The sequence below is a fragment of the Macaca thibetana genome, chromosome 1, assembly GCF_024542745.1.
Source record: "Macaca thibetana thibetana isolate TM-01 chromosome 1, ASM2454274v1, whole genome shotgun sequence".
In the NCBI taxonomy this organism is placed as follows: domain Eukaryota; kingdom Metazoa; phylum Chordata; class Mammalia; order Primates; family Cercopithecidae; genus Macaca; species Macaca thibetana.
In genome coordinates, this window is record NC_065578.1 from 145,707,554 (window position 1) to 145,719,988 (window position 12,435).

At 36.2% G+C, this 12,435-nt stretch overlaps 1 protein-coding gene across 3 annotated transcripts in view; it reads left to right on the top strand.

Moving 5' to 3' along the window:
• GPATCH2 (G-patch domain containing 2) overlaps nt 1-9,797 on the top strand; it is a 203,385-nt gene extending 193,588 nt beyond the window's left edge. For 2 of the 3 annotated variants that reach the window (XR_007723473.1, XR_007723471.1), the window contains exon 11: nt 5,403-5,412. Coding sequence is in view for 1 of the 3 variants with exons in the window: in XM_050780307.1 (XP_050636264.1) it covers nt 5,403-5,623 (221 nt within the window). In the remaining 2 variants the exon portion in view is untranslated. Of the gene's footprint in view, nt 1-5,402 lie in introns of all 3 variants that reach the window. The other variant, XM_050780307.1, reaches the window with a different exon arrangement.
• The last annotated feature ends 2,638 nt before the right edge of the window (nt 9,798-12,435 follow it).

The window sequence follows — 12,435 nt, forward strand, 5'->3', positions numbered from 1 at the left end:
TTATGAATATGGAAGCTTTTATAGTTTCTAAGGGCTACAGACATCATTGTATTCTGCGTTATCCAAATGTATCTGTGATATATTTGTGATACATGGTCCGTATACAAATTGTGATATATTGTTCATATACAAACTGAGAGAACCTAATATTGCAATTCATATATTCCTCAATGAATTTTTGTAGTGATTTGTACAATATCTCTGCTAAAAATTCTTATAGGGAATCAGATAAAGAAATGTATGTAGGCTTTTGGAGTAAGCTTAACCAAAGTTTAAGTCCTAGCTTACTCCCTGTGTGGTCAAGGTTAAGTGACTTCAACTCTCTGAGGACCATTAAAATTTCCTTTTGGAATGAAGAGTAGAAATAATGAATATCAGATACCTAACAAATATACCACATGCTTTGTGTAGACATGCTTTGTAGTAGGAAGACCAAAAATGATTCTGATTATATTGTGGCAAACATTCCTATCTGACTTCAGGGCCAAAACAGTTTTCTATTTGTAAGATTTATTTTTAATTTTTTGAAAATACATACTGTTTGATACATAAGCATTCCATAAGAAATATATTTCGGTTTAACTAAAAACATCTGTTAATAAGAACACTTCCTCTTCTAAGCATGTCAATAACAGATCATGTCTTTTATTCTCTACAAGATTTTTATCACTTAAGGAAAAAAAACTAGTTTTACATTAAATTTCTGTTATTTAAATAAGTCAGTGCATCATATATTTACACACTTAACTATTTAAACTGATTTTAGTTAACAAAAGTATCATGAAGTATGTCTGCAATATTGCAGATAAAATTATAAACTAGTCTGAAGTAACGAAGCTTTTCTATATTAATAAATGAAATAATTAAAACATTAGACGACGAGTAGTAGTAACACCTACCACTTTCTCTCATCTTAAACTGTGCTTCATGCTGTTCCTTGAGTTCATAATAATAACAATCAAAAATCTGTGCCCCTAAATTAGTTACTGAGAACAGAGGACAGTATTATAACTTACCATTGTTATAACGTTGCTAATAATAGTGAGAATAGCCCAGCCTCTCAGCTGGCTAGTCAAGTAATGGCGAAAAAAGTATGCGAAGAAAGGGTGATCACAAACTAATAAATGCCTTGTGAATACAGGGTAGGGACAGAGGCGGAGTACACTAGCTATTCTATGGGAAGCAGCATGTGTCACCTCCCCTTCCATTGGCTGTTTATCCAACATCAATACAACACTTTAGGAGCCAAATTACTAAACAAGCTGCCAATTAGGCTTGCAGTCAGCTGGATAGATTAGTGGCTAAGAGAGGCCGATACAAGATTTTCATCTCTTGAGCCAATTATGCAAGTGAATTACCCTCCACGGTACTCTTTGGAAGATTTGAGGGGAAAGGACCGACTCAGCTGTAATGGATATGAGAGATCCAGCAGACAGGGGGCTGGGAGCGGAAGCAGGCAGAAAGGTTAGCAGGCGATGTATTGCTAAAGCTGCCCAAGCAGGAGAGCCTTCTAGGAAAGGTCTTAAAGGATTTAACACTGCCAGGAGCAAAAGAAAGGGAAATTATGGTTGTGGTGTATACTGCACTGAGGCCGAGTTGTTCCACTCCCAAGTCTTAATCTCATAAAAGAAGGATGAGAAGCCAACAGTAGATTTTACTCTAGAATCACTTTCCATGAATAATGAAGTCTCTGTTACTGTTTTTGTTTTTTAGGTTGTGTTTCTATGAGGAAAGATTTAGCATTTGAAGAATAAAATGTTCTTTTTTCTTCCAAGTACAAGATAATGCTTTCTTTTGTGTCATATCGTTTTACTTTTATGAAGAAAAATGAAACCATCATTTAAAAAAATGAGAATGAGTTTTTTTCCATCTATATAAAAACAAAAGCATGAGAGTATGCTGATCACCCCTGGGCTACCCTGCTTGAAATACCAACATTTTAAAATTATAATAGTGAATCAATTATCATTTGCTGTTCACTTTAGGACTGAAAATGCACCATAATTTAGCAATTTTTATAGAAATATTTTAAATTGGCATTATTCTTTTCTTAAATATTAAACAAATTTTAATTCTGAACTTTTGCAAGCTATCCTATCAAAAATGTGAGTAAACAGATGTACAGCCCAGAGCAGCATTAGACCTCTGGTCTGGCTTTAGCTTAGGATAGAATTAAATTAATTATGACAATCACCGAAAAATCAGGGATATGAGACAACATGCTAAGGCACTGTTTAACCTGACATACCTGATCAGCCGCTGTCCAGAAGAAACCGCATACCTTGGAGGTCTGTGGAGGTCTGTCCTGATTACCACCACAGTCATGACTTCAAAATAAATTAATTGCTTTTGTGTTATAGTCAGCATTTTTGACAAAAGACTTTTATTTTGTGCATGCGTGTATGTATTTGTGACTAAGGTCCATTTTTCACTGTCACACACACACACATATTTATAATCTCTGTATATGCATTTTGCCCTTCTCAAGCAGTAAATAATGTTAGTCAAGAATTTTTGTTTGACATTAGATGTTGCCACTCAATAGGCAAGTAGTTGAAGGTTCTTTCTGTTACATGTTAAGGTACTTGTTTCCATGAGCTATGAATTCATTTGAGAAATCCAAAGCCAATTAATCATTGGCTAGTTCTTACTCCCTGTAAGGAATTTAGCAAATGGTAATGATGTGGTCTCTTCTTGGTCTTGAAATGCGCCGAAGATTGAAAATACCAAAATGTTTAATAAACGGCTTTGAAAATCAATTGATGATTACTCCATGGTAAATAAGAGGGTTGTAGGTATTAAAACCCATGTCTAGCATTTTGTGGCTTTCCTTGTTCTACAAGTAAGAATCATAGAGCGTGACTCGCTTGCTCTTCCCCACAATGTGAGATACAGATTACCAGATAAGATACACTGTTGGTTCAACGCTGACATTTCTTTTACTATTATTTTATTTTTTACTGTGAAATACATCGTTCAAAGAATACACTTAAAAATGTGTATGTACAGTTTGGGTGCCGTGGCTCACACCTGTAATCCCAGAACTTTGGGAGGTCAAGGCAGGTGGATCACTTGAAGTGAGGAGTTCAAGACCAGCCTGGTCAACATGGTGAAATCCCGTCTCTACTAAAAAATACAAAAATTAGTTGGGTGTGATGGCACACACCTGTAATCCCAGCTACTCAGGAGGCTGAGGCACAAGAATCACTTGAACCCAGGAGGCGGAGGTTGCAGTAAGCCAAGATTTCACCACTGCACTCTGGCCTGGGCAACAGAGTGAGACTCTGTCTAAAAAAAAAAAAGTATATGAACAGTGTAAAGAACAATAATAAATTGGCCATTTGGGTAACCACAACTCAGGATAAGAAAGAGAACACTACTGTACTCTGGAGTCCCATTGTTAATATTTTTGTTATTCTTATTGATGTTTGAGATCCAAGGATCCTTCTCTGCTGGTACCACCATTCTGAACATAGTCTCAGAGAAACAGTAGGACAGAGAGTTACAACTTTTTTTGGTAGTTGGGGAGAAGGTGCAAACAGTAGGACAGAGAGTTCCAGGGTTTTTTTTTTTTGGTAGTTGGGGAGAAGGTCCTGTAATAATCCTGAGTCAGAGAAGAAGAAAACTGATGATGGGAAAGGGGTAGTGGCAGGGTGAGGTATAGGTTGGTACTAAAGAGACTCACGAACCTTTGAGGGTAGTGAGTGGTTATGTCAACAGCTGCCCATTTCTACCTCTGTCTAGGAAGACATGGTCCACATTTCAGAGCAGAAATATGCTAGAGCCAGGTCTCAGCTGCTATACCACAGGCATTCTATAGATATTTGGAAAGTGTTAGTATAGGAGGCCTATGGAGGGAATGGTGTCAAACACTGTATCCCTGTAAATTTGAGCCCTCGTATAAGAGATTGGGCTGGGCCAAATATGTTCTCACTAAGACAAAGGTTCTTTTAAGATACACTTTCATCTCTCTCTTTTTTTTTCTTACAGACTCCAATGTTAGTTTGTTTGTTAACCACTTTCTTCTAAGAGGGGAGTAACCATGAGAAATGCTCTGATAATGCTCTGATAATCAGAAATTAAAAAATTTCTGATTGCTTGTATCTGGTTAGCTCCAGATTTGCTATATTCCCTTTTCATACACGATAATACAATACCTGCTGCTAGAGGAGGAACAGAAATGAACCAATCAAGGAAAGAGCCAACCTGTGCCACGCCTGGGATAGACCGACCATGCCCAAGGCCAAGCCCAAGCTTGCAATTGAAGGAAAGAGCTCAAGTTCTTGTATTCTTTGACTTTCATGGTGTTTGTTAATTTCTCCATCTTTGGACTTCAGATATCTAGTACTTCTCAGTTTTTCCCTAGAACCAAATATACACTATCTATGCTCAACTTTCTCTATAAGGGCCTAAAAAAGAAAATTAAATTAGAAGTCTATTTTTGAAAATGTCATCAAAGAGAAAATGCTTAAAATCGATGCATTTCTCAATTGCCTGCTAACAAAATATGGTAAACAACATCTATATCTAAATTTCATGTTAAGCACTAGCCAATCTCCTTTTTCAAATAAGGAATGAAGGGAGGAAGGGAGGGATGGAAGGGAAGAAAGGAGGGAGGGAAATAGGGAGAAATATATCTATCCCTGGAGGCCTATGGAGGGAATTGTGGTCTATGTCCCTGCAAATTTATATAATATATTTTTTAAATTTTATAATATATGTATATTTAATATTATTTTCCTCTATTTTATTTCTACTAACTTAATTATATAGTCATTTAAATGTGGCCATGGAAGGAAAAGGAGGAAAGGAACTAAAGGATGCATACATTACAGACTGAATAATAAATAACAAGGAGAGAGATTATAAGAATGTAAATTCCTAGGAATTCAAGATGCCACCAGTTGTGCTTTTTGTTTGGTTTGGTTTTAGTTTTGGTTCTGTCAAATGTCAAAGTCATGGGCAAATGTAAGATATTACCATATATGTTGATGATTTTCAGAATAATCCATAAGGCTAACATGGTAATGAAAATAAATCCATTCGTAGGGTACTTTATGGTTTACTGAGAAGTTTCTTTACATACATGATCTCATCTGTCCTACAGGTTTCTGTGAGATAGGCAATGTAGGTTGTATTGTGGCTATTTCACAGATGAGAAAACAAAATCCCAGAGAGGTTGAATAGCTCACCCTGCTGTGAGGTGCTAGAATTGAAATTCTAAACAAGATCTTTCTTCCATTGTTCTCTCAGCTACAAGAAGTATCCAAAGATGAATACGCAGCCCCCTCTAGTACCTGATTGGAAAAAAGAAAAAAACTTAGGAGAACACCGTTTTCATAGCCTAATATCTTCAGCTGTGTTCATACTGATTAATGTGTGCTGTTGTTTTATCATTTCAGGATTTGTAGGTGAAAATGCCCAGCCAATCCTAGAAAATAATATTGGAAACCGAATGCTTCAGAATATGGGCTGGACACCTGGGTCAGGCCTTGGACGAGATGGCAAGGGGATCTCTGAGCCAATTCAAGCCATGCAGAGGCCAAAGGGATTAGGACTTGGATTTCCTCTACCAAAAAGTACTTCCGCAACTAATACCCCCAATGCAGGAAAATCCGCCTAAGAAAAGCAAAGAAAAAATGTTTTACAGACTTTATTCAGTATGTCCCATTGTTCTAAAATGATAACATGACTTCTGTTTTTGAAGCAAAAATCTACATTGCCTCAAACACATCACTCTAGCTTCCTTACTGCATACAGTCCTACCATAGTGAGAGAAATGGGATTTCATCACAATTCATGGTGCTAAAATGAAAACCTCTGCCCTTTAATTTTTTTCAGTAATTTCCAGCTATTTCTAGGTATAAAGAGAAGCTCGTTTCTCTTATTTATTTTAATCTCATGTGTCAGTACTTTCTGATGCTTTGCTTAATTCATGTATGTGTGCAGTGCTGCAATGCCCAGACAAATGTGAGCACACCCACCGGTTTCTAAAATGGGATAGGCAGGAAAGGATTGTGTTTTATATCATCCCTATCTATTGTAACCCAATAGACCTGCCATCCCATCAGTGAAGTCCGAACACATCTTTGTTTGAAAGGCTTGTCAATTTCACATTCCTTGAATTTGGCTTCTTTGTGAGGATTTTCTGACAGAGTGATACCCATTAATTTTCTATCCTTAGACAATGTAGTGTGAAGTTCACAGTTGACAAACAATAATTAATGTTTCCCTTGGACATTTTGACAAAAATAAACCTCATCATTGTTATCACCAGAGTGCCCTCGACATTACTTTAATGCAGATTTTATAAATTTTACCTCATTTAGAACATAAAATGATTATTGAAAGAAACATGTATTTTTTAAATTCACCATGATTGAACTGTAAATTCTATTAATCCAGATGTACTTCTACCTCTGTTTTCCCAAAGATTGATATTTTTTTTAAGATCAACTCAAGTGTAGTAAATGGATTTAAAATTTTAATCATTGGAGTAATTTATTACAATATTGAGTCCATTTATATGAAGAGTTAAATGGCTCTCCCAGAACTCAGATTTCTGGCAATGGCCCAACCCATTTAGAAGGTGAACAAAAGAAGTAAATGGTACTGATTTGCCCTTTCTAGGACCCAAGATGTTACTTTAAAACATAGCAAAGAAGTCCTTTTTATTATGTGCCTAGTATTGAGCTATTCCTGAGTCATTTGCTTCATAGTATCAGAGATTCTAAATTGCTTTTAGTTTAGAAGATCTTTATTTATTATCCTCATTATTAACAACTTATGATGATTATTATTTTATTTATAATGGCTTTTATTGGTTGAGTAAAGACTAAGATAACACACGTGAATCACCTTTCTAATGGGTTTTTTAAATCTTGTCACTTTCCAAAGAGATTTTTTGTTTCTTTCTTTTTTTTTTTTTTTTTTTTTTTTTTTGACAGAGTCTGGCTGTGTCGCCCAGGCTGAAGTGCAGTGGCATAATCTCGGCTCACTGCAGCCTCCCCATCCTGGGCTCAAGTGATTGTTCTGCCTCAGCCTCCCAAGTAGCTGGGATTACAGGTACCCACCACCACATCCAGATAAGTTTTGTATTTTTAGTATAGACATAGTTTCACCGTGTTGGCCAGGCTGGTCTTGAACTCCTGACCTCAAATGATCTGCCCACATTAGCCTCCCAAAGTGCTGGGATTATAGGCATGAACCACCACGCCTGGCCCCCAGAAGAGTTTTTAAAAGGTGTTAAAGGAAGTTTATGCATGTAACAGACCTTTCTCAGGTGGTCCCCTAAAAAAATCCTGCCAACTGGGGAGGCGAAGGCCAACCTTCTATTTGAAATTCTTCACAGTTTGCCAAATGTACATTTCTTGAGAATCATCTTCTTTCCCAGGGATATTGTGCCTAGAGGACAGGTTGGTTAGGGGACTATGGACGACCAGAAGAGATGTTCTTTTGAATCATTCTTATTGGATAAAGTAACCCCATGGACTTTCTACAAGTTTTTTACTTATAAATTTGCCATTTTTTAAACTGATATTTTCTAAATACTCATTCTGTCTCTGTAACCCGGGAAAGGGGGAAGATTATATGCAAGTTTTAAAACTTCTTTGTGATAGTGTATTGTGCTCTAGGGTCTATTCAAAATTTGGCGTTTGAGCTTTTTCTTAATTTGATTGCCTGGAGATCTTCGAAAACCCTAGGATCTCAAAAAGCCAAGTTTGAAGCCACTGAGAGCAAACAATGAGGTCATTGTGAGCCTGGTTCCAAACTCCTGAGGACTTGGCTGTTCTTTTTCACCTTACTATGTTCTAATGGAGGTAAAAACCCTCGTAGTGAAGAAGAGCAGTGTATATATCAGACTAGTGTATAGGAACTTCTTCATTAAATATTGCCATCCTTATGAATGCTGTTTATTGTTGCTGTTCTGGCCAGATACAGAGCTTCCGAAGCAACTTCTGTAGGATGTACATTTAGGTTCTCTAACACCTCAAAAAAATTCTTCTTTGTATTTTCAGCTAATAGAAGACAGTTCTTCATCTTGACGCCCTCTATGTGTTTCACAGAGGACTTAAAATACTTCTTATTCTGTTGAAGTGTTTAATTGTACAGAATAGATGTACTCTACAGTATATGTGAATCAGCACTCAAAGCAGAAAAGTGATAACATCCCAAGCTTCCCCCGTACTCCTACTGACATGCCCTCAGCATTCAGTCTTTAAGAAAATTCAGTGCAGACCTGATGTTCTCGTTGTACCTGAACTTAGTTGGAGAAACAAGCACAATTAAAATAGGAATTTTTTAGTATAAATCAAATGTCTTTCACCATCCGAAGCCCACTAATTTGTGTTTTATATATAGTTACAGTTAACTTTTTGCCAGTTATGATGTCCATAGAACCCCAAGATTTAGAATGTATCATTTATATTTCCTTTAAAAGGCAGTAAGATGTTTCTTCTGCTCCTTTGTGAAGCCACTCTTCTACAGTATCTGTAGCCTTATAGCAAATTAATTGGTTGTACTAAAAATTTTAGAGAGTGCATAGGTCTTCCTTTTCTATCCTAATTACCTGCAATAGCCTAGAGACGGTGAGCATGATTACATTAGCAACTTGACTGTTTAAAAAATTTATTTGTTATACTTGATAATGACCAGACTGTGTGCTGGAGTCATTTGTTTCCTTCTTTTCTGCTCCCCGAATACAATATTTAATTTGGTTGCTTTTATTTTTAAACTATATAGTACCCTTTTAAATAAGAATTCATTGCTAATTAAAATCTGCCCATAAATTGGTCTCAGCATTTAAATACCATATATTTTATAACTCATACTGTGGTTATCAAACAGAAGTTAACACAGTAGGGGTAAAGAGATACATAATGTGTACCTATAGGTGTATTTATAATGCCTGTGTGCAGTATACAGACATAATTACAAAATATTGCATTTTATTAATGTTTATATTAACATGGAGAATTGGTATTCTTGTAAATTGAACTGACAATTGCTTCTATTCAGGTACATTTCATTTTGAGCAGATATTTCCCAAAAGAGAAAAAAATCACTGTTGACATGTTTTTTAAAACCATTTTCATCTGTATTTTGTCTTTCAAAAAGAAAAGTGATCTAAATTGGCATTGTAAAGAAATCGTTAGCAAAAATTTTTTTTTAATTTTTCTTTTGGTAGAAAGTTATATTAATAGTACAACAAAGAAGGAAAGAATAAAACCTAATGTTTAAGACCATTATTTATACGCAGTCATTGTCTTTGTGCTTTAACTGTTTCCCTTTTACCTTACAGTAATTTTTTAACAGTTGAAAGTACTTCAAAAATTTGTTTCAATGAGTACCCAATGACAATTAGCATTTAATAATGCAGTTAAGTTCATTGTTATTAAGCCTTGAAAAATTTCAATACCTCAAAAAAATTAGAGAAAAATATTGGTAAATGTATTTGATTCACAAATGTATTCATAGTCAATTGTGAGCTGCTCTACCACATTTCCCTGTTTTTATTGTTTCTGTGAAGCTTCATTAGACTAACTTGCTTAAGGTCTCTTTCCGCTCAAGGATTCTGTGATTCTAATGTAACAGGGTACGCAGGCTCTCTCTGACCGCTTAAAGTATCAGAGTTCAAATCTGTTACAATCACTCCATTTCCTTTTGGAAAGTTGTGCCTCTCATAAAGCTGCTTGGACATTTTAAGTGTTTCCTAATACACATTAAAGTGTTGAGTTTTGTTTGCTGTAAAAGGCATTTCACTATGTTGATTAAACTTATCTTTTCTCCCAAAAAAACTGAGTAAAATTGTTAAAATAAGTAGGGTTTTTTTTTTGTTTGTTTCATGCAATAGGTATTAAATACTCATTGATTTAACAGGCTTGTAGTAATATATACTCAACTGGCAAGTGGACCATGAAGGCTCCTTCTGCTGGGTTCCTACTAAGCAAAGACTCATTACTTTACACACCTGACACTTTAAGTAGATCCAGATTTGTCTCCAGCGAGTCACTGCCATTAACTGCCAGGAGTATGATCTACTATTGCCACTTTTAGTTTTATCTGTACATTAGAGTTGTCTCCTGTCTTTGAATTGTCAGACAGTTTAAATCATTCTCAGATCCACATACCTCCCTCCTGTTGCAGTATCAGAATGTCCTGTATTTGTTTCTTAATTTTTCAAGGCTGAAGTAAGGTTAAAATTGAGGGCTATTTTTTATGTTTTTTTTTTTTTTTTTTTTTTCAGTTTGAACTTTCAAGATAAATTGCTAGTATATTAAGAGTGTATAGAATGCTTGATTTTCCAGCTGTAGGACTGTAGAGATAAAAGTATATTATAATAGTATCCCAAGTAAAACAGCCAAAACTATCTTCTGTTTGCATCTTCCTATTAAATTTCTTTTAAAAAAAAGTTTCTTTCTTTATAAAAACAGTATTCTTCAATAAAAATAGAAAGACTGAGAGATAGTATACTCACTCAATATATGCTTTTCAAATCCAAACAAATTCTTCCATCACTTATTGAAGTTAATTTCTTCAAATGCCAGAATTTCATTTATGATAAGTAAATGAGTTTAGCGAAGATAAAAAAAAAAAAAAAAAACTAAAGTTCTGTTAGATGACTGACAAATCTGGAATTCTAAAGTGTCTCACTGATGCCTGTAATTCATTATGGAAACAGTATAGATAAACCATCTTGCATATACGAGGCATGAAATTCATAAAATAATTTTTAGATGGTTGTGAAGCACTTGGGGAAAACACATTAAAAGTTTGAAATTTATAATGTGCAAAATCACAGTATTTCTAATACACTGGCCACAGCGTTGTTACGTTCTCAGCAATAAGTACAGTGGTCTGCAATCTGTAAGGCTGGGTTCTTTATCGTCCTACCTCTTTATATGCCTGTCCTTTTATTGTACCTCTTCTCATTCCTTTGCTGTTTTTTGTACACACACATCTTAGTCTACTTCACATGTTTTAATATTACAAGACAGTCTTCCAAAAGGAGTGAACAATTGCCGAGCACACAGGAAACCAGCATGTTTTGACTCCCACGCCATTGTATTTCTCCATTAGGTCCCTTAACAACTCAGCTAGAAACAAGCGGCAGATTTTTTTCCCTGACTCAGTGAGTAATTGTCTGCACCGTAGTGACAGATGTGCAATATAGCAGCTTCTTCAGGAAAAAATTAACAGTTTGTCCAGCATGTCAGCTCGCTCTTTTTAGTGCTTGGGAGGTCTTGGCCCCATTATAGATGATTTAGAAATTGAGGCAAGCAAAGACCAGCTGCCTGCACTGAAAGCCTTCGTTAGTCGGCCTCATCTGCATTCCAGGACTCACTTACATCCAGAAATTGGTGGAGCCCCTCTGGCCACAAGATGAGTATGGGCTGACAATGCCTTGATTTGTTGAGAGAGAGAATAAATGGGTTTTTCAGAAGATGAGGAAATATCACCATTACTGGCCAATTTACAGCATTTTATCTGTTCTTCAAACATGTCACTTTTGTTATTGTTTCATGGTAATTACATAGTGAAACGGAAAGAAAACAAATTCTGGTTACGTATTCAGATGGATTGCAAAATCATATAATCCTGATAAATGCCCATTTATGATACACATGGATGAAAGGTTCATTTTAATTTTGAATGGCTAGCTCAGCCATAAATAGCATATAGGATTAAATTCCAGAGAATCTGATTACATCAAAGCAAACAGTCTTTCTCTTTACTTCTTCAGATTCAGGAAGATACCATGAGGCATTTTCACAAACAGGATTTTCCTGAGACAACATGAAAAGTGAATTCGGAATTGCATTTTCAAAAGAATAAAACTCCCAGTGAAGCCCAAGAGAGACCTTGTTCTGGGGATCAGTTGACCTTAAAGGCTTCTCAAGAAGCCGGTGGACCAAAAGATCAGGGTGCCAAAAGATTTCCACCTTGGAGGAATCGCCCAATTTTTTGAAGCTCACATTCCTGGTTGCTTCTCAAATCTCACCAAATATTTGGAGAGTAGAAATCCAGTGCTTTTCCTTGTGTTCCTGTTTGGAAGATTATTTCTCCCCCATCCCCAAGCCAGTTATGGTAAAAGAATGTGAAAGTTTAGCTGATCATGAAAAGCTCAGAGATGCACGGGAACAAGGGGGAGCGGCACCCCAGGGCTACTACTTAAAATGTCAGGTGTGGAAAGTAATGAGTCTTTGCTTAGTAGGAACCCAGCAGAAGGAGTCGTCATGGTCCACTTGTCAGGTGGGTATATATTACTGCAAGCCTGTTAAACAAATGAGTATTTAGTGCCTATTGACTCCGATTTTGCTGTGGCAGGGAAAAGGGGATAGAAGAGGTACATTAGCACTTAACTGCCTTGGGCTGGGGTGGGAGGTCAGGAAGTGGTGAGAGACATGAGTCACTTCTGTTCATGATCTGTTGGTC